This window comes from Zootoca vivipara, chromosome Z (genome assembly GCF_963506605.1).
Source record: "Zootoca vivipara chromosome Z, rZooViv1.1, whole genome shotgun sequence".
In the NCBI taxonomy this organism is placed as follows: domain Eukaryota; kingdom Metazoa; phylum Chordata; class Lepidosauria; order Squamata; family Lacertidae; genus Zootoca; species Zootoca vivipara.
In genome coordinates, this window is record NC_083294.1 from 9,000,587 (window position 1) to 9,022,282 (window position 21,696).

General features: G+C 46.7%; 1 protein-coding gene across 1 annotated transcript; it reads right to left on the bottom strand.

The window, feature by feature from the left end:
* Positions 1–73: 73 nt before the first annotated feature.
* Positions 74–15,221, bottom strand: LOC118084106 (kelch-like protein 20). The gene is made up of 7 exons (XM_060270559.1): positions 15,155–15,221; positions 12,450–12,541; positions 9,986–10,169; positions 7,354–7,487; positions 6,526–6,734; positions 4,748–4,854; positions 74–2,919 (listed from the first exon to the last, which is right to left on the bottom strand). The coding sequence occupies exons 1-7, from the start codon at positions 15,175–15,177 to the stop codon at positions 2,817–2,819; spliced, it is 852 nt and encodes a 283-aa protein (XP_060126542.1). The 5' UTR covers positions 15,178–15,221; the 3' UTR covers positions 74–2,816.
* Positions 15,222–21,696: the final 6,475 nt, after the last annotated feature.

A 21,696-nucleotide genomic window follows, 5' to 3' on the forward strand; every position in this document is an offset into this window, starting at 1 on the left:
GTTGGGCTGAGAGTGAGCGACTGGCCCAAGGTCACCCAGTGGGCTCAGTAGGGATTTGAACCTAGGTCTCCAACATTTCTCTGATGAAAATAGGAACTTCCTAAGGAAATGCAGCACGTTCTGGGATCAAATCAGAAACTGAGACGCCTTCTGTAAACCTGGGACCGTCCCTAGAAAATAGGGACACTTTGGGGGGTCTACACTGCAACCACTACACCACACTGGTGGTTGCCTCAAAGGGGATATGAGTGAACTTCATTGGGACCCTTGATTTAGATACATGCAGTGGAGGCTGATGTATGGGAGCAAATAGGGGCACTGCCCTGCCAACCTCAGCCAGTCCTCAGGAACTCCCCACCTGTCTCCCTTCTTACTTACATCCTGTCCAGGGGGTGGCCCTGCCTGCCTGCTTCCTCCTCCTTAGTTTCAGAGTTGCCCCTTGTAGAACACAGTAGAGAGGAGGAGGAGGATGGGGACAAAAGAAGAATTCGTTGGCTCTGCCCATCATTGGCTCTGCTGCCGCCTGCTGTGGGGATTCCTGCCTTCTTTTCCATCTGCCCAATGGCCACCAGCCCCCACTGGCTATAAATATAGATACTAGCAATGTTTAAACTTTCAGGACATCGAAAGACACTCAAGGGGAAACAGCATAGCAGGATGGGAAGATTCGCTTTACATGCACCACACTTAAAAGAAAATAAAAACAACAGTTTTAACGTTCTTGAAGAGAACGTATACTGGTCTCCCTAAGCCTTGGGGCCTAAGGTCACAGCAGCAGAGATTGCAATCTGCTCTGCTTTGCATTAAACAGAATAATAGACAGGGGGTGGTTTTGATGATTGGGATAAAGACTAGCAACTCCACACCCACATTTTGAAATATCCCTTCGATCAAAACCCCCTCCCTAAAAACAAAGCAAAAGAGAATAGAACCCACCTTTCCGCTTAAAAGGCAATAGGAATTCAGAGTGTAACCACAACGGCGAACTTGGGTGAATCTACTAATGCAGCCGTGCCCTCTAGTGAGTGGTGAGTGGTGAGCATGAGACCAGCTTCTAATTCCGCCCTTTAATGAAAATGTGTTTATTATGTTTAGCCAAACAGCAGAGCCTCGCCATTTGGGGACTAGCAATAACGCCTGTTCATTAGCGCCTAGCTTCCAACAGCACTCATAAATTTGCTTCTGGGCAATTTCTCTCTTGTGGCACAGCAAAGTTATAAGAAATACCTGCCTCCCCTAATCTAGCTTGTATTTACATTAAAATTTGCTGACTTTTTGGAATCTCTGGGCACCACACAAGCCCATGGGCCACTTATTCTATGGGCTAAGGGGGAGGGCTCTAGCTCAGCAGGAGGGCACCTGCTTTGCATGCAGAAGGTCTTGTGGTCAATCCCCAACATCTCCAGGTAGGGCAAGGAATATGCCCTGCCTTAAAACCCCTGCAGAGTTGATGCAAGTCAGTGTAGTCAATACTGAAGCATGTCATCTGACTCACTGTAAGACAGCTTTCCCATTTTCCTACTTAATTCAACCCTTTGTTCAGAACCATGAGGGCTGGAATCTTACATCATGTGTTAGAGAAGGACAGGAGCACAGTGACACAGCAGAAAAGATGCCAGGTTCAGTTCCCAGCATATCTAGGTACACTCTTGGCTGAAACGAGCAGTAAGAATTGCAGAAAGGGTAATTGGTGTTAGTTTGCCTTCAATAGAGACACGTTATGCTGTCCGAACTAGGAAGAGAGCAGAGGGAATTGACGCAGATCCTTTGCATCCGGGTCATCATGTGTTTGACTTACTTCCATCTGGACGTCGCTACAGGGCTCTATACACAAAAACGACTAGGCACAGGAAAAAAGGTTTTTCCCTTGTGCCATCAAATTGTTAAATTCATAGTTGTGTAGCAGAAGGGGAGGCCAGTTATGGGTGGGGTTCGTTTGCTGTGCTATTGTATTGTGAGTGGAACAGTGTTTGTATAAGGTACGTTTACACTGCAATGTAGTCGAAGCAAAATTCCAAGTATGTTTGGTACTTGGCCAATAAATTAGTCCTTCTTCCTTAAAAATTCTGGATAGCTGCTGACAGCCAGTGTAGACAGTACTGGGATAGCTGGACTCAATATAAGGTAGCTTCCTATATCCCTGTTAGGGAACTAATTGCAGCTGGAAGATGGGCAGAAGAGGGGATCCTGTGGACACCTTAGAAGACTTCTGTAGGTGCCCATGAGCACCATGTTAGTGACTAGTGCCTTATATTAAGTCTGTCTCCCATGCCTTTCTGAAGATAAACTCAGGAGGCATATTCAGTGGGCCTGGAAGTGAATGTGTTTCTTCATTTTGTGGTTTAGGGCAGAGGGGAGGCATTAAATAAAGAATTGCCAGACGGAAAAAGATGAGTCTTCCTCCTCCAGTAAACTATGTAAAAACCTCTCCAAATTAAACAGTTGAAGCATAAGATTGTAGAGTTTGAAGGTACTACCAAGACATCTAGTCCACCCCCTGCAAAGCTTCAGTTACTTTCAGGCAAAGGACAAACTAAATATATTCTGGGATACACAGAACTAACTCTTAAAGCATCAGCATCGTGTCATTGTCACCTGCTTATTATTGATATAGTGGCACCAATGGGCATGGGCATTTTGCAAGGGGTCCCTGCCCCAAGAAGCTTACAATCTAAAATTCGACACAGGTGACGCAATCAAAAGAGGGGGAAAGAGCAGGAAGAGGTCAAGCATGTAGTTTAGTAATGCATCATGTGTCAATTGTATATTGAACACCAAACAAGGAAGTCCAGAACTTGCTGCTGTTGTGTGTGTTTTTATCTGCTCCAAAGCGACTCAGAAAGTTCCAGATAATCAGGAGCCATTTTGATCACAGTGACACCTCCACCTGGATGACAGGTTTGTGTGTTTCCAAAACGTCTGCAAGAGAGGAGAGAGACTGTTAATGGAGCAAAGACTGTTGATGCAAAGGCAAGGGGTGGGGAACATTTTTCTACCTGAGGGCCATATTCCAGTCTTCGTGACATGCCAGGGACCACATAGCTAAGGCCACAGGCAAAAGTGGCGGAGCAACTAATGTAAGTGCCACCTTTGTGTAGCAAGCCAGTTTCTACACTTACTCACAGGTTCCTTGCTATCCTCATTCTAGGTGAGCAAGGGTTCAAGGATACGTTTCAGCCAGGCAAAAAAACTTGAGGTGAGCCAGGCCCTCCAAGGTCATGTGCCATAGGGGTGGTGGCACTGGTAGTGGAACAGGGGTGTGAGGGGAGCGCACCGCCACTGGCGGCACAATCCCAGTGGGGTGCCATTGCGGCTGCCTCACACACACACACACACACACACACACACACACCGTGCTGGGCACCACGCCCCCACAGGTGGCGCACCACACCCCCGGGATGCATGCCACACCCTAGCGGGTGGCGTGTCACGCCCCCCCAGGACACACACCAGCCACGCCCCTGCCTGCTCTCTGCCACTGGGTGGGGGAATATGCCCCTGTTCAGCCTTTCCCACCAGGTGGCTCCCACCTCCCAATGGCAGGCTGCGGCTCTGGGGGCCTTCCTGATGCAAGGTGGGCTCTGCAAGTTTCTCCAATCCTGCTTCTGAAGGCACAGCATTGATCGAGGAAGTCATGGGAATGGGGGAAGAGTGGCTTCCTTACTTCCAAAAACTTGTTACCCCCCTCTCCATGCAAGCAGACAATCAACGGTGCAAGTTACTATATTAATAATACTGAGGAGTTGATGGAAGCTTCTGCCTTAATATGTGTGTCATAAGACGACCCTGTTTCGTTATTCGTTCTGTTTGTATTGCACGTTCCTGCCCTTTGGGAAATTTGAGGATGCCTCACAAGACTGAGAGAAATTACAGCTAAAGCCAAGTACTTGTAATAAACTAGCAGCAACTAAAGGGAATTGTGCATAAAAGGCAAACAACAGGCCCGCAGCAGCAGCCAAAGGTACCCCTCCCTCCAGACTGTGGAATCTGGAACAGATACAGTCTTCCAGTGTGAGATGAGGAGGAGGATGGGAGAGTACCCCCCCCATACACCGCTGCCACCACCTCCTCCTCCTTCATGGGCTGCATTTATTTACAGTGGAACCTCGGTTTATGAACACCTCGGTTTACAAATTTTCAGTTTATGAACACCGCAGACCCATCTGGAACGGATTAATCCACTTTCCATTACTTTCAATGGGAAAGTTCGCTTCAGTATATGAACGCTTCAGTTTATGAACAGACTTCCGGAACCAATTGTGTTCATAAACCGAGGTACCACTGTACTGGCTCCACAAGAGGCTCAAATCCTTTTGACTAGAAGCCTTAGAAAATAAATTACTAATACTAATACTATACCGTGCCTTTTTATCCTGACAGGGACTCGATATCTGTGTTGTTAACGAAAGTGCTTACATCTGTTTGTGCATAAATAAATATATAAACTCTATTAAGTGTGTACATGTGTGTGTGTTCAATTAAATATATTGTGTATATTAAATAATATTAACTACACTGCATATTTACAATACAGAAATGTAATTCTGTGTGTGGCCCCCAGGCTCTGTGTCGAAGTACACTTGCAACCCACTTGGACTGAGAGGTTGGACCGCCCTGACTAAGAACTTGGGAGGCTCCTCCCTCTCCCCCATCCTCAAGGTGGCACCATGAAAGGTCTCAGGAGTTGTGTTGCTGAGCCAGGAAACTCCAATAAGAGCAGCCTCACTGAAAGGGGGTGGTAGCTTACCTCCATCCATTTAGCTCCACGTCAAACGCTTCCACAGTGGTTACGTGGACAGTGCCGTCATAACCCCCGATGGCTAAGAGGTAACCATTGGCAGCAACCAGGCTCACCTTTGTTGTTAAAAGTAAATAGAGAATTCTCAGTTTTGCCACCACACACATAAATTTCCATGCAATGACTGTGGTAGGCCTGCAGCTCAGAGGTGGAACAACTGCTTTGTGTGCATAGAATCATAGAGTTGGAAGAGACCACAAGGGCCATCCAGTCCAACCCCCTGCCAAGCAGGAAACACCATCAAAGCATTCTTGACATATGCCTGTCAAGCCTCTGCTTAAAGACCTCCAAAGAAGGAGACTCCACCACACTCCTTGGCAGCAAATTCCACTGCCGAACAGCTCTTACTGTCAGGAAGTTCTTCCTAATGTTTAGGTGGAATCTTCTTTCTTGTAGTTTGAATCCATTGCTCCATGTCCGCTTCTCTGGAGCAGCAGAAAACAACCTTTCACCCTCCTCTAGGTTCAACATGTGGCATCTCCAGACAGGGTTGAAGAAAGACTCCTGCCTAGAACTCTAGTGAGCTGTTGTGTAGACAGTCAGTGTATTATTATTATTATTGTTATTATTATTCCCACAGGTGGCTCACAAGATAAAATCACAATACTGTATAAAAACACAAAACACGTAATCAAAATAAAAGCAACCCAATAACCCCCTCCCAACACATTTTAAAAGGGTATCAATCAGCCAAAGGCATGGTTAAAAAAGAACCTTTTTGCCTTGTGCCTAAAGGTGCATAACGAAGGCGCCAGACGAAACTGCCTGGGGTAGACAATGCCTATTTAGATGGACCAGTGGCCTCACTTGGTATAAGGCAGATTCCTGTCATTTTAAGGGGAAGGGCCATAGCTCAGTGGTAGAGCAACAGAGGATCCTTGGTTCAATCACCAGCATCTCCATGTAGGGCTGAGAAGGACCTCTGTCTGAAATCCTGAAGGGCCACTGCCAGTCATTGTAGACAATATTGAGCCAAATGGACCAAGGATCTGGCTCTGAGGAATGTTTCCATCTTCCTAACATTCTGTCTGAGAGTCCCATGGACTGCAAGAAGATCAAACCTATCCATTCTTCAGGAAATCAGCCCTGAGTGCTCACTGGAAGGACAGATTGTGAAGCTGAGGCTCCAATACTTTGGCCACCTCATGAGAAGAGAAGAATCCTTGGAAAAGACCCTGATGTTGGGAAAGATGGAGGGCACTAGGAGAAGGGGGCGACAGAGGACGAGATGGTTGGACATTGTTCTCGAAGCTACGAACATGAGTCTGACCAAACTGCGGGAGGCAGTGCAAGACAGGAGTGCCTGGCGTGCTCTGGTCCATGGAGTCACGAAGAGTCGGACACGACTAAACAACAACAACATTCTGTCATGTTTTGATCTAGTCATGAAACCAATAGGCCAGATAAAAAATAAATAAAGCAGAGCTGCAAGTATTGTTTCAAGCAACAGTCTGATCCTATACCTATCTACAATATAAATACAAATCCTATACATATCTATTGAGTTCAGTGAGACTTGCTTGCAGGTAGGTGAACACTGGAGTGGCAGCCTAAATCGACTGAAGGTTTAGGCCACTATCCTAAACACACTCATTTGGGAGTAAACTGCTCCATCCCTTATGCACCCAGTAGATCGCTATGGTCTGCTGGAGAGTTTCTCCTACAAGTTCAGAAGGCATTGAAAGAAGTTTAGACGTTACTGTGATGAGTTCCCACGGCACTGATACCTTGCTCCTTCTTGACTTCATGGGCATGACAGCAGACCACTCATTGGCAAGAGGATCAAATCTCTCAACACTGCACAGCTCGGTGAGGTCATCTCTCCCACCAACCACATAGATCTTGCCTTGAAAGGTAACGCAACCCAGGTTCTCTCGACAGGTCTGCAGGGGAGGGCAGGGAGTCCACCTGTCTTCCAGGGGATTGTAGCGCTCCACTGGGGTAGGCAATAAAATTGAGACACAGGGTGCATTCAGGAATGGGAATTCTTGAGCCAAGCAGTGTGTACCAAAATGCTTATGGTGGTACAAAGTATGCTTTAAAAGGATGCATATTTTTTATGAACATAACATGTTTGGAGAAACCACTTTGCAAGAATGTGTATATTAGGCAAAATTGCACACACAAAAATGTGTACATGTGGAGAAAAACAAATACAATTCCTTCTCACTGAGCTTCATGTTAATGCATGTGTTAATTTAAACCACATGAGGACACTGTTTGTCTATCAATCTAGCCAGCACTTGGTTGCAGTATCTCTGTCTAAGTTAATTCTGCCCCTAAAAGCTGAGCCAGTTGTTTTTTCCTCTCTCCCAACATGTTGAGACAATATGTCTATTTCTCTCTTTTACCTCTACTCATTCTGTAAATAGTTCTTGCCCAGATGAACTTGTTTTTGCATGAATAAAGCCTTTGAGCTCCAGAAACTGTAAGTGATCATTGCAATGTAATTCATCCAAGCTGCAATATTTCCTAACAGTTGGAGGGCGATTTGGGGGTGGGGTGCATCTCCTCTTCAGACTCAGATCATGTCTACAACAAGAGCTTCTTATTACCTGAATGTAATGTAGAGTAGCCATCAGATCCTCCAACAGCATACAAGTAGCCATCCAGTACTGCCAAGCCTAGGCCCCTTCGGCAACGATTCATAGGTGCCATCTTGCACCACCTGTTGAGTAGTGGATCATATCTAGAGACAAATATACAATTGTGAGAATGCTTAGAGACAATTGAACCAGTGTTTAATTCACTGGATAGAGGGTGTCAAAGGGCACAAAGGATGTAATGGAAAGAATAAGATGGATGCAAACAGAATATAATTTATTGGTATTGACTTATGCAAAGAAAGTACCTGTATACTGTATTTAAGAGAGTTAATATTATAGATGACTGTTGCTACTAGACTTGGTTATGCCAAATACTGGAGATGGTCCAACATTCATGTTGTTAATTGGGAAGCACAGTTATATGAGTTGCATATAATATGTCAGAGGCTACTGAGCGTTAACAAGGGTCCACAGAAGCAAAATTTGAGTTTGGAAATGTCCTGTAGAAGCCCCAAATCTGTGGGATTCCTTCCACACAAAGCTGCATCTGGCATCTTTGTTGTATAGCTTTTGTCATATGTTGAAGATGACAAAGGCTTCTTTGACACTGAGTGTGTGTGTGTGTGTGTGTGTACCCACCCTATTCTTCTGATTACACAGAATTTTTATACTTTTGTAACCTGATCTGGAAGGGACGCGGGTGGCGATGTGGGTTAAACCACAGAGCCTAGGGCTTGCCGATCAGAAGGTCAGTGGTTCAAATCCCCACGACGGGGTGAGCTCCTGTTGCTCGGTCCCTGCTCCTGCCAACCTAGCAGTTTGAAAGCACGTCAAAGTGCAAGTAGATAAATAGGTACCGCTACAGCAGGAAGGTAAACGGCATTTCCGTGTGCTGCTCTGGTTCGCCAGAAGCAGCTTTGTCATGCTGGCCACATGACCTGGAAGCTATACGCCGGCTCCCTCAGCCAATAATGTGAGATGAGTGCCACAACCCCAGAGTCGGTCACGACTGGACCTAATGGTCAGGGGTCCCTTTACCTTTTAACCTGATCTGGGGCTTTATGGTGAAGTTAGAAATAATTAACAACCACCACATCAGGCCCAGCCCTACGTGCAGGCTGGGTGGCGCAGGGCACCATGGCGCCGGCCCGCGAGGAGGGCGCCGCGAGCTGCACCCACCCGCTGGCCGACCGGTCCGCCGTGCAGCTGCGCCTGCCCGCCCGCCTGCCGTGCAGCAGCGCCTGTTGCACCCGCGCTGCGCGCGGCGCCCACCCGCCCACCGCGCTGGGGAACCGGGTGGGAGGGTGCCGGAACGGGCCGGGAGGGCGCCGAAGGGATCCGGCGGGCGCCGGAGGATCCAGCACACCACGGCGCCGGGAGCGCTTAAGACGGCACTGCACCACATCATATCAAAATAACAATAATGGTGCATTGCTAGAATCTGGTTGCTGATTCACTTCCTCCTGGAGCCTGATTGGACTGCTCCTGCAGGCCAATCCGGTTGCTGATTCACTTCCTCCTGGAGCCTGATTGGGCGGCTCCTGCAGACCAATCAGGGTGCTGCCCTCTAGGATCCTACCTGCCTATTGTTCTAGGATGCAAGCATAGCTGCCAAGTCTCCCGTTTTTTCCGGGAAACCCCTGTTTTTAAAGCCATTTCCCACTGTCATCCCGAATGGCGAAATATCCCGTAATTCCCCCGGATTTCTTCCGGTGCCGCTCTGCCTATGTCTGGGCACTGGAAATCGGGCAGCGCCAGCACCGGAAGTTGCTTCTACACATGTCTGAACATGGAGGGTAGAAATTGCAAGGAAGGAGAGCACTGTTGCCCTCAGATCCTACTTTGCAGACTTCCCATCAGGGTATGGTCTGCTCATGAGGCAAGGCAAGGCAATCACCTCAGGTTGCAGACCTGGCCTCTGAGAAGCATGCCACTTGCCACAACTGCCTCCTGTATGGTTGCCCACTTCCACTCATCACCTGCTTCTCTCTGGCCCCCTTTTTATACCATCATCACCACGTTCAAAAGAGGAGAAGGTGGGGGCATTTTCTGTTTTGCCCTAGGCAGCAAGGTGTCCCTGCTTCCCAATTCATGCATCTACCCTGTTTCTCCGAAAATAAGACGTAGCCATAAAATAAGCCGTAGCAGGATTTTTAAGCATTCAAGGAATATAAGCCATACCCCGAAAATAAGACATAGTGATAGGCGCAGCAGCAGTGCCAGCTGCGGCAGGGGGGGAGACATCCCCTGAAAATAAGCCATTGTGTGTGTTTTTTGAGGAAAAATAAATATAAGACGGTGTCTTATTTTCGGAGAAACACAGTAGTAGTCAGTCACAGCATGATGAACAGAGTGGGGCTTTGGCCTGATCCAGCAGGGCTCTATGCTGCATAGGACAATATAGGGTTTTGGGGGAATGGGCATAAAAGGAAAATGCCAAGCAGGCCCCAAAGCCATCTTGCCCTTCTTACTTCTACACAAATGGAAGGGGTAACCATATGCAGATCCACCACAGAAACTGCAAATCCTGGTCAACAGAAGTTTCCTCTTCAGTTAGCTCCTTCCCATCGCATTTCCAGTTTGCCCCACCATAACCAGCCCCACCAAAGCCTAAAACAACCCAATCACATGGCAGAATTACCTCTCAACACTGCTGAGGCACACCATGCCATCATGGCCTCCCACTGCGTAGATGGAGCCATTGAGGGGAGCTACTCCAACTCCAGTCCGATGCCTTGAGACAGAGCCCAGAACCTTCCACTCATGTTCCAGGGGGTTGTAACACTCCACACCACTGACATTGCCCTTAGGGCTCAGCCCCCCAACTATAAGATGAGAGAAGAAGGGTAGAAGGAGATTAGACCAAAGAATTGAAATCTTAAGTGTCGGTAGTCCAAGGTCAGAAGGAAGGGATGACATCTGACTCATCAGTGCCATTTCCATCAGAGGGGGTGACGAGCAAAGCTGGGTCGGCTCCAGTTGGCTCTTCTGGGGAACGAGCAATCAATAGGCTTACCCTCCATGAATTTGTCCTTTTAAAGCAGCAATTTAAAGCCATTCTGTAAGGTGTGGTGCCAGGAGGGGAATTTCCCCTGATGATATATAAGTGATGTTACAGTTCTGTGTAGGGGAGATGGTCTTTCGGGTATACTGGAAGCCTGACTCCAGAACTAGAGATAAATTTGTGCTGGGTTTATTACCCCTCCTATTTCTGTCTAGCAATTTTTTAAAAACGTTTGCCTTCCCACCGCTAAAGAGCTTTTGGAGGAAACAGATGCACGGCTGAAAGTGCTCTGCCAACTGTAAAGCAGCAATAGATTTCCTCATTAAATGACTCTATTTCCAGAGACCGGTGTGAATTTTTTCCCTCGTTGACTGACAGCCTGTCAGCCTCCAAAGCATAATCTTTCCCCGGTAACCAAGGGGTCTCTGTGCTGAAGTCATTAACAGAACTGGTGTTGGGGATGAATTTTTAACTGGGTTGGGGAGGGATCTATTAATCAGCTCTTCACAATTTTAATGCGGAGGGTCATGATCCTCTACCACCTCCTCTATACACAAAATTGTGAGTCACTCTAGAGTTTGATTGACAGGAAAGGAATCAGCATTAAAAACAATCCTTTGAGAGCTCCCCTAAATAGACTTTCTGACAAAATGATGACAGTAAGAGCTGTTCGGCAGTGGAATTTGCTGCCAAGGAGTGTGGTGGAGTCTCCTTCTTTGGAGGTCTTTAAGCAGAGGCTTGGCAGTCATATGTCAAGAATGCTTTGATGGTGTTTCCTGCTTGGCAGGGGGTTGGACTGGATGGCCCTTGGGGTCTCTTCCAACTCTATGATTCTATGATTCTATGTGAATCTTATCAGCTGCAAAGGGAGTGGTGTTATGTATATTACAGGCCCAGAAGGCTATAAGTATTGCTTTTATATTTTATATTCATTACCATTATCATTATTAAGTTTATTACCCACCCTTCACCAACAGCTCCCAGAGCTGGGTCCTCACTAGGGAGAGAAATCTGTTTCAGTTCACAATTAAAGGTGAATCCATCACAAGGAAGTTGTGGGGATTAAATGACCATGTATGCCACTTTCAGCTCCTTGTGTGGGAGAGGTGGGATATAAATGCAATAAACAAATAAATGAAACAAAATAAGTATAATGAAAGTTTCCTACATTCGAGTCCAATACATGGATTTAAGGCAGGACCAGATCCTGGCATTTTGCAACTGCAAGCGCTGACTTTTAACTGGCATCTGCAGATGGGCATGGATGAGTCAAGCCTTCTCTGTTATTTTCCACCCATCGCCACCTGTTTCCAGAGGAACACAACCTCTTCTTCACTTTACAGAGTTAGCAGGCATGGATCACAAGATCTCAAGAAAACTTCAATGCTATGAAAACATCTCTTCCAGTAAGTACAAGTATAGGCAATTTACAAGTGGGTTTCAAAGCTTGCTGCCTGTCTACTGTACTATTTTTATAAAGCCACATATATCTTCTGTAAGACAAGAAGTGTTCTCCTTACAAAACAACATGACCCACCCCTGCCCCACATAAATTTCTTAATAAAATATACTTATAAAAAGTGGTCAGCCTGTGGCACCAGATTGGTGAGACTGGTCTTCTTCATTCTAATTTGATGACACTAATGATGAATAAGTAATGGAGGGGAAGAGGGTGGCGGGCAGATGGGAGGGAGAGAGGGAGGTGGGAAGGGATGTGGCAGAGAGTGAACAGGATTTGCTCCCCAAAATAGACATTCCTTACCTCTACTAAAGAGCATGGAACACAGAAGGGCAAGCAGACAGCTCCAGGTTCAATCCTCAGCATCTCCAGGGCTGAGAGAAAAACCCTGTCTGAAATCCTGGACAGCTGATACAAGTGTTGGCACATTGACGAAGATGGGCCAATGGTCTGACACTGCATAAGTCAGCTCCTAGCTGCCATGTTTGGGAATGACACTAGTGTTCTGCCTCAGTGCCTGAAAGGGGCCAAATGACTTACCTGAGTTCCATTTCTGCCCCTGCCCCCAGGGGATCCAATCCCAGAGAGAAAATGATGGATGTTTCCAATGGGATGCTAGAAAGGACGCCGTGTTATACTTACTAGCATAAACAAGTTCCAAGGGACGTCCTCGGTTGGGCACTGTGCATTTGGTTCTCCAGCTAAAGGGCTTCCTCTTCGGTTCAACCCGTTCCCTGCAGCAAGCCAAGACCTCCCTGTTATTATTCTACCCTCAGGAACATCTCAGCTTCCAAAAGCAAACGTGCAAGCTGCCATTCTCTCCCAGAGAAGTTTTGAGATGTTGACTTCAAGAGCATCAGCCCTCGCAAAGGGAATGCCACGTGAGAGATCGAGTCATTCCAAGAAGGCTTTTTAAAAAGGTTAATGGCTTGATCTATCCTGACTCCAAATAGGAAGCAGGATTATTTTAGAAACATCTAGCTAGACTATGTCCTTGATTCAGGGCACATCTGGACAATATGCTTATTGAGCATCATAGGAGCCAACTCCTAGGGGCCAGGGTCCTTCCCCCCCCCCCCACGGCAATAAATTATTTGAGGTGGCCACTCCACCACCAAAGGTAATGGACATTCAAATGGTGTGCATGCACCACATCTTGTGATCATTACCTGCCTTCCCCCCTCCCCCATATTTTATTCAAGTTAGCACTCCTGTGGAGCATTCGTCCTGACTGATTTAGCAGAGGGGGATTAGGTTGTGCTGTCTCCACCCACTTCTGCATCTGGCCCTGCTCACCACCAGTTTAAGGCTCTAGGAAGGTTGCCCACAAGGAAATTAGGCCCTCAGGCTTGTAAAAGGTGTCCCACACTCCCCAAGAGCTACTGCCAATCAGAGGAGACAATACTGGGGAGATTGACATATAGCATGACCTGACCTATGTTGCAGAGATGAGAGCATGGCCACACTAATGCGCTTCTACCATTTTTTATTCAGGGTGCAAAGCAGTAGCCATAAAGTTGGGGGCAGGTGTGGAGAACTTGGGCCTTCCAGATGTTACTGAATGGCAATTCCCGTAATCCCTGCCCATTGGCCATGATTGCTAGGGCTAATGGGAGTTGTAGTGTGGCAATATCAAGAGAGCCAAAGATTTGCCACGCCTGCCTTAGAGCATGTGCATTGCTCTCTCAGCTTACCCCTCACAGGTTTAGGGAGGCAGGATACAAATTTAATGAATGAACAATTGAAAACTAAGGACTCCCCTGGATGGCATATTTACTGAACATTCACCATGATTTGCATGCAAAAATAAAAAAGCAAAGGTTAGATTGCATCTGGGCTTTATTGAGCATTTGTTCTGATTTGTTTGTAAGGAAGTCATAGGTTGATGAGCATTCATTCTGATTTGCTTCCAGGTTGTTTATGTATCTTCCCATTAGTCACACATTCATTCTGCACTTTTTGGTGCATTTCTCTATACAAACCACAAAAAGTCGATTGTTGTATTTTAAGTGGACTTGTTGTGCTATTGTTACAAAGTGCTTTAATGCACTTCAGTTGTGCAAACCTCAATTTCCTGGTATGCACTTGAATCCTCGCACAAAATATATTGACAGTCTTGATGTTCCCTTAGATCCAGATCCAGGACACTGGGTATCCGTGTCCAGCTCAGACTCCCACAATGCTGCTTCTCTACTCATCTTTCAGATCCAACACAGCCCCCAGTGCTTCTGCACCCAGTCATGCACACATCTGTCTCAGCTTCTTCCCTCGGTCCCTATGCACTCTGATATTCATGCTACTTCCATCTCCACTAGGAGAGCCAGGGCAGTGTAGCAGTTAGAGAGCTGGTCTAAGATCTGGGAGACCAGGGTTCAAATCCCCACTCACCAGGTGACCTTTGGCCAAGTCACCACCTCTCAGTCTCTAAACTACCTCACAGGGTTGTTGTGAGGATAAAATGAGGAGGTGAAGAACTGTGTACACCATCTTGAGCTCCTTGGAAGAAAGGTGGGGTATAAATGAGAATCAAGAATAAAAATGGCCCACAGCTCTGAGGGAATCACATAACCAGTTCTTTGAATTTCTAACACACATTCCATGCTAGAGTCTCCTCTCCAACAGGAAGGGAAACACGCCCAATTAATATTATTATTATTAATAATAATAATAATAATAATAAATTAATAAAAGGTAAAGGACCCCTGGGCGGTTGAGTCCAGTCGAATTTGACTGTGGGGCGTGGCACTCATCTCTGCTTTCAGGCCGAGGGAGCCAGCTTTTGTCCGCAAACAGCTTTCCGGGTCATGTGGCCAGCATGACCAAACCCAAGGCCAGCCCTACGGCCAGGCTGGGTGGCGCAGGGCACCAGGGCACCCACCCACCTGCTGCGGAGCTGCGCCCACCCACCCGCCACGGAGCTGCACCCCCGGCAGCCATGCTGTGTGCTGCGCCCGATGGCCCGGCCGCGCTGCTCTGCCCGTGCAGCTCTGCTCGTCCGCCGCGCTGGGAAACGGGGCAGGGCGGGGGCGCCAGAGGGATCCGACGCACCACAGCGCCAGGGCGCCAAATATACTTAAGACGGCCCTGACCAAACCACTTCTAGCACATGGAGAACTGTGACGAGTGCTAGAGTGAATGAAAACACCATTTACTTTCCCACTACAGCAGTACCTGTTTATCTACTCACGTTGGTATGCTTTTGAACTGCTAGGTTGACAGAGCTGGGACAGAGCAACGGGAGCTCACCACCTTTGAGCAGATTTGAACTGCTGACCTTACAATCAGCAAGCCCAGGAGGCTAATAATAATAATAATAATAATAATAATAATAATAGGTAATAACCTACCCTCTTTCTTCATAAATGCCCATCCTCACACTCTGATGATGCTACTTGTCCAACAAAGAGAGGGAGCCGTTTGTCTAATTTAGAGGCAAAGCGGCAGGCTTATATGCAAACTCAGAAGCCAAAAATAGGAATGCCTGGCATAGCTCCAAGCTAGAGGCTACGAGCCATGTGTCTCTGTGAAATTCCACTCAAGCCATTGTCCCCATCCCCAGCCATGAGCCTCGCTCAGCATAACAAGACACCTGATATCCAGCCAGAGCTATCAATTCCAGCTCAGGACTTGGTGGCCAGTCTGGAAGTGACGGCCAAGATCATCTGTTTATTTCTTGATTACCTCCAAATCCCATATAGAACTCCAGTTGGCAAACACACACACTGGGTTCCCGAACCAGTTTTCCACCCAGGCACCAACCAGTCAGTGGAGGCTGGTCCATTAGGGGAAATGGGGCACTGCCCCACCAGCCTCAATCTGCCCTCTGCCACCACCACCTACCTGCCGTCTTTCTTACATCCAGCCTGGAGTGGAGGAGGCACTACCTGTCAGTTTTCTCCTTCTCCTTAGTTTTATTATTTATTTATTTATTTATTTATTGAAAACGCCACATTTTTCGGTCTATAAGACGCCCCCATGTATAAGATGTAGACGCCCCCATGTATTTTGGGGGGCTCAGGTTTAAGAAAATGGGGAGGGGGAAGATGTATCCACGTATAAGACGCCCCCTAATTTTTGACATTATTTTAAAGGGGGGAAACCTAGTCTTATACATGGAAAAATATGGTAAATATCCTGCCCTTCTTCCCCAAGGAACCCAGAGAGGCAGAGAGATATAATATAAAAACAAAGCAAAGCATTTTTAAAAAATTGATTAAATAATTTAAAAAACAATTATAGTTAAAAGCATCTCAAAACAGTTACTGCTAAAAACATTTCTAAAAACTGTTTCAGTTCAAAGCATACTAAGCCACAGCCTGAGCAAAAGTGAGCCACACCTGTAGTTCTACTATGAATATAAGCTAAATACACAACTTAACATATAGACACATTGCTCACCCCCACCCCCACCCCACTTAGACCTCACCAATAAGTTTGTCATTGTGCTGTATTCTGCAGTGTCCCCTGTTGGTGGCCACACAAACTGCAGCACGTGACGACAGGCTTACATTTGCATGTATATAGGAAGATGTTAAGAAGTAGGTCCCGAAAAATGTGTTTGCCCAGGATCCTTGTCCTGAAAAGGTTGTAGACTATTTCACCCAGGGCTGACCCCAGGTTTGAGCAGTGTGCTGTCCCGTATGCCTCAGGCTTGCTGCATGGCAATGGAAGCAGCCACAGTACTTGAAGGGTAGTTTAAGAGCTGCCATTTTAAAATTTCTCTGGAGGGCCCTAGGCCATGTCATGGCAGAGTATTGTGGTGACTTAAAATGTGCATCTAGGTAGGAGAGCCTCCAGTGTGGTACAAGCACTGGTGGATCCTGCTGGAGCCGTCAGGTGATGACACCAGATCTGATTGCACCTAGATTAACCCCACACCAAAATGCTACATCACCATCATCATCATTATTATTATTTTGCTATTATCATCACCATTACCACCACTACTATTAATAATTAATTACCTGCAATTCACCCCACTATAACATTAAAACACAGTATTAAAAAGAGTTTAAAACAACTTTATACAAATACAGTAGTACCTCAAGTTACAAACGCTTCAGGTTACAAACTCTGCTAACCTGGAAGAGTTACCTTGAGTTGAGAACTTTGCCCCAGGATGAGAACGGAAATTGTGTGCCGGCAGTGCAGCGGCAGCGGCAGCAGCAGCAGCAGCAAGAGGCCCCATTAGCAAAAGTGCGCTTCTAGTTAAGAACGGACCTCCGGAACGAAGAAAGTTTGTAACTTACTGTACAGTGGCAACTCTGGTTAAGAACTTAATTCGTTCCGGTCCGGAGGTCCGTTCTTAACCTGAAACTGTTCTTAACCTGAAGCACCACTTTAGCTAATGGAGCCTCCTGCTGCCGCTGCGCTTCCGGAGCATGATTCCTGTTCTCATCCTGAAGCAAAGTTCTTAACCTGAGGTACTATTTCTGGGTTAGCGGAGTTTGTAACCTGAAGGGTTTGTAACCCGAGGTACCACTGTATATATATTATGCCTCTCCCAACACTACCTTCTCACTTGTTCTTTTTTCTCATTGGGGATTGGGGGGGGGTGGCAAAGTAGGAAGAAACAGCTCACAAACTTACACATCTTGGCCTCAATATGAGTGCCATTTCCACAAAGTAAGAATCAGAGGCAGAGCACACCAGCAGCTTGAAATAACCACTTAAAAGACCTTGTTGTAATACACCCAAGGGCAGAGACGAAGCAACCCTTTGAAGTCCAGTAACTGAATTAGGAGAGAATCCCTCTATAAGAAGGTGACCCGATTAGGCAGTAATCCCATTGCCATGGCAACCCAACTCTCTCGTGGAGTTTAGTTTCGGTTTCAATGTCTGCAAGAAGGGCATGCAATTGACCTCCCTGAGCTGGTGCAACACCTCATCATCTCCTTCTCATACTGCTATGGCACTGGTCAATGCAAAGCAGACCTCAGTTGCTGCTGTTTCATTTAATTTCCTTAAAGCGCAATCCTAACCATGTTACCCTGAGTATTTATTTAATTAAATCACACCTTTTCCTCCGCATTGTTCTCTCCTTCCTCATTTAACCCCCTCAACAACCCTGTGAAGTAGTTACAGGTAGGTAGCCGTGTTGGTCTGAGTCGAAGCACAACGACTGATGATGACTGCAATTGGTCCTGCAGGGGGAAAAGCAAGGCACAAAAGAAAGCTAGATCATGCATAATGAGGCACAAAAGAAAGCTAGATCATGCATAATGAGATAAGAATCCGATATCTCTATTCATCCCAGGTGGCTCCGTGGTTTTAAGCTTGGTAATGAGTCCCAATTCAGCAATTTCTCTTTCTTGTCTGTTTCTGAATTTTTTCTGTAATAAAACAGCTGCTTTGAGATCTTGTATGGAATGTCCTGGGAGATTGAAGTGTTCTCCTACTGGTTTCTCTGTCTTCTGGTTCCTGATGTCAGACTTATGTCCATTTATCCTTTGGCGTAGGGTTTGGCCTGTTTGTCCAATATAGAGAGCTGAAGGGCACTGTTGGCATTTGATAGCATACACAATGTTAGACGATGAGCCATTAAATAGTCCTGAGATGGTATGTTGGATGTTGTTAAGAACAACGATATTTTTATTATCTGGACACATGGACAACAGACCCTGGAAACCTTCCACCAGACATTCAATGACTTTCACCCCACCATCAACCTAACAATGAACCAACCTATGCAAGAAATACATTTTTTGGACACTACTATAAAAATACAGGATGGGCGTATAGACACCACCTTATACAGAAAACCAACTGACCGACAAACATATCTACATGCTTCTAGCTACCATCCCAAACATACCAAACAATCCATCGTATACAGCCAGGCCCTACGTTACAACCGCATCTGTTCCAACTCTACAGACAGAGAATCTCACCTAAGAGATCTACAGAAAACCTTTTTTGAACTAAAATATCCACCTGATGAAGTTAAACAACAGATCAACAGAGCCAGACTGATACCTAGAGAGAACCTGCTGCAAGACAGACCCAAAAAAGAAAATAACAGAACACCACTAGTCATCACATACAGCTCCCAAGTTAAAACAGTACAACGCATCATCAGAGATCTACAGCCTCTCCTGGACAATGACAGCTCCCTTTCTCAAGCTCTGGGAGGAAGACCTTTCATTGCCTACAGACAGCCACCCAATCTTAAACAACTCCTCACCCACAATAATACAACCACCAGACTTAACATGGACACTGGTACCAGAGCCTGCAATAAACCCAGATGCCAACTTTGCTGCCACATACACCCGGACAACACCATTACTGGCCCCAACAACATCCAACATACCATCTCAGGACTATTTAATTGCTCATCGTCTAACATTGTGTATGCCATCAAATGCCAACAGTGCCCTTCAGCTCTCTATATTGGACAAACAGGCCAAACCCTACGCCAAAGGATAAATGGACATAAATCTGACATCAGGAACCAGAAGACAGAGAAACCAGTAGGAGAACACTTCAATCTCCCAGGACATTCTATACAAGATCTCAAAGCAGCTGTTTTATTACAGAAGAATTTCAGAAACAGACAAGAAAGAGAAATTGCTGAATTGGGACTCATTACCAAGCTTAAAACCACGGAGCCACCTGGGATGAACAGAGATATCGGATTCTTATCTCATTATGCATGATCTAGCTTTCTTTTGTGCCTCATTATGCATGATCTAGCTTTCTTTTGTGCCTTGCTCCCCCCCCCCCGCAGGACCAATTGCAGTCATCAGCAGTCGTTAACAGCCATCAACAGGTTCATCACTCCTATCAGCCCATCACCCATTCCCCCCCACCCCACCCTCTGAATATACATAAGGGTCTGGTTGATTCTGTTTCAGTGTATCTGACGAAGTGTGCATGCACACAAAAGCTAATACCAAAATAAAAACTTAGTTGGTCTTTAAGGTGCTACTGAAGGAATTTTTTATTTTCCTGTGAAGTAGCTTAGGCTAAGAGGCAATGGCTGCCCCAAGGTCAGCCGCTTTAACCACTGCACCACACAGTTGAGTCCTGTTGAATCCAGTGGGGACAGTGATGGCTGGTGCCCATTGGGACTGGTAGGGTGGAAGGCAAGCAGCTCAAGAGCAGGTGACGCCAGAGCCAATGACATGCAGAACCAAGTAATTCTCCTCTCTGTTGAATTCTACTTGGGCAACACTGAGAATAAGGAGGAGGGTGAAGCTGACAGTCAGTACTGCCACCCCAGGAATGGATTTAGGTAAGAAGGGAAGCGGGGGGGAGGGACTGAGGTTAGACTGGATCTAGTTTGGCAGTACAGTGGTACCTCGGGTTACAGATGCTTCAGGTTACAGACTCCGCTAACTCAGAAATAGTACCTCAGGTTAAGAACTTTGCTTCAGGATGAGAACAGAAATCGTGTGGTGGCGGGGTGGCGGCAGCAGGACGTCCCATTAGCTAAAGTGGTACCTCAGGTTAAGAACAGTTTCACGTTAAGAACGGACCTCCAGAACAAATTAAGTTCTTAACCCGAGGTACCACTGTACCTCATTTGCCCAAATGAAGTAGCCTCCACTGAATGGGGCTTACTCCCAGGTAAGTGGGGTTAGGATTGCAGCCTTAAACACTCTAGAATACTTTCACTCATAAAATATGGACATTATTTGTAACCATTTATCTCCCACCTTCAGGCCCAAAGGCCCACATGGCAGTTTACAATTAGTCATGTTGAAACTATATATGATAAGAAACATAGCTTCAAAAATTAAGCTATTACAATTATATCCACTTTTCTTTCAAGGAGCCCAAGATGGCATGCTTCTATCAACTTTCAGGTTTACAGAGTATGGCCCTCAATGTGGATCTCTATCAGGTCAAAGGAGAAATAGACAAATCTGTCAAATTAGTTTCTCTCAATTGCTTATTTTTCTAGTCCCTGGTTCAGCACATTTCCATATCAGAGAGACCAAATTATTTTTCCAATACTTTTTTGACACCATCTTCTCCCTTTTGCATTTCCTCAGCCTAAACCAGGTTCACTTTGCTTTTGTGCGGGCGTCAGGAACCTTTTTGGCCCAGCAGGCAAGGTCATTACCTCCTCCCCACCCCACAGGCCAACTGAGACAGGTAGTTGGAAGATTGGCAGGCAGGTAGATCTGCACACTGGCAAAAGCAGTGAGGTAGCCAGCAAGAGAGATTGAACTCCCCCCATTCTACAGGGTTCAGATGTAGGAGGGAATTCTCTGCAGATTATTCCCTTACTTATCATGAAGTCCGTTAAATTAACGGGTGCTAGAATTAATTAGCGTGGTTCCCCCCCTCACCCACCGCCACCACCTCAGCCCCTCACTCAGTCCCTTCCCCACCCCAGCCAGCTGCCTCCTCAGCTTCTTCTCTCCCTCCCCATTTCCCACCCTCTTTTTTCTACTCCTCCTCTCTCTCTCTCTCTCTCTCTCTCTCTCTCTCTCTCTCTCTCTCTCTCTCTCTCTCTCTCTCTCTCTCTCTCTCTCTCTCTCTCTCTCTCTCTCTCTCTCTCTCTCTCTCTCTCTCTCTCTCTCTCTCCCTCCCTCCCTCCCTCCCTCCCTCCCTCCCTCCCTCCCTCCCCTCGCTGGCCCCAGTTGCAGCAGCCCTTCCAACCCCCCACCCTCAAAAAGATCCACACACACTTCCAGGGACGAATTCCCTCTTCCCCCGCGGGTGCGCCCGCCCGCTCTCCTGCTTTCGCCCCTCACTCGCGGCTCTCTCTCTCTCTCTATCCACACCCACCTACCCTCCCTTTCCCTTTCGCCAGCACACGCCTGCCTCCTCACCTTCCCCTCTAACGGAGAAGAAACCAGGAGGAAAAAGAGAGATCCTTCCATAGCGCAGCAGAGGCAAGGGGAAGCCGCACACTTTTTTGGGGGTATGATTGTGT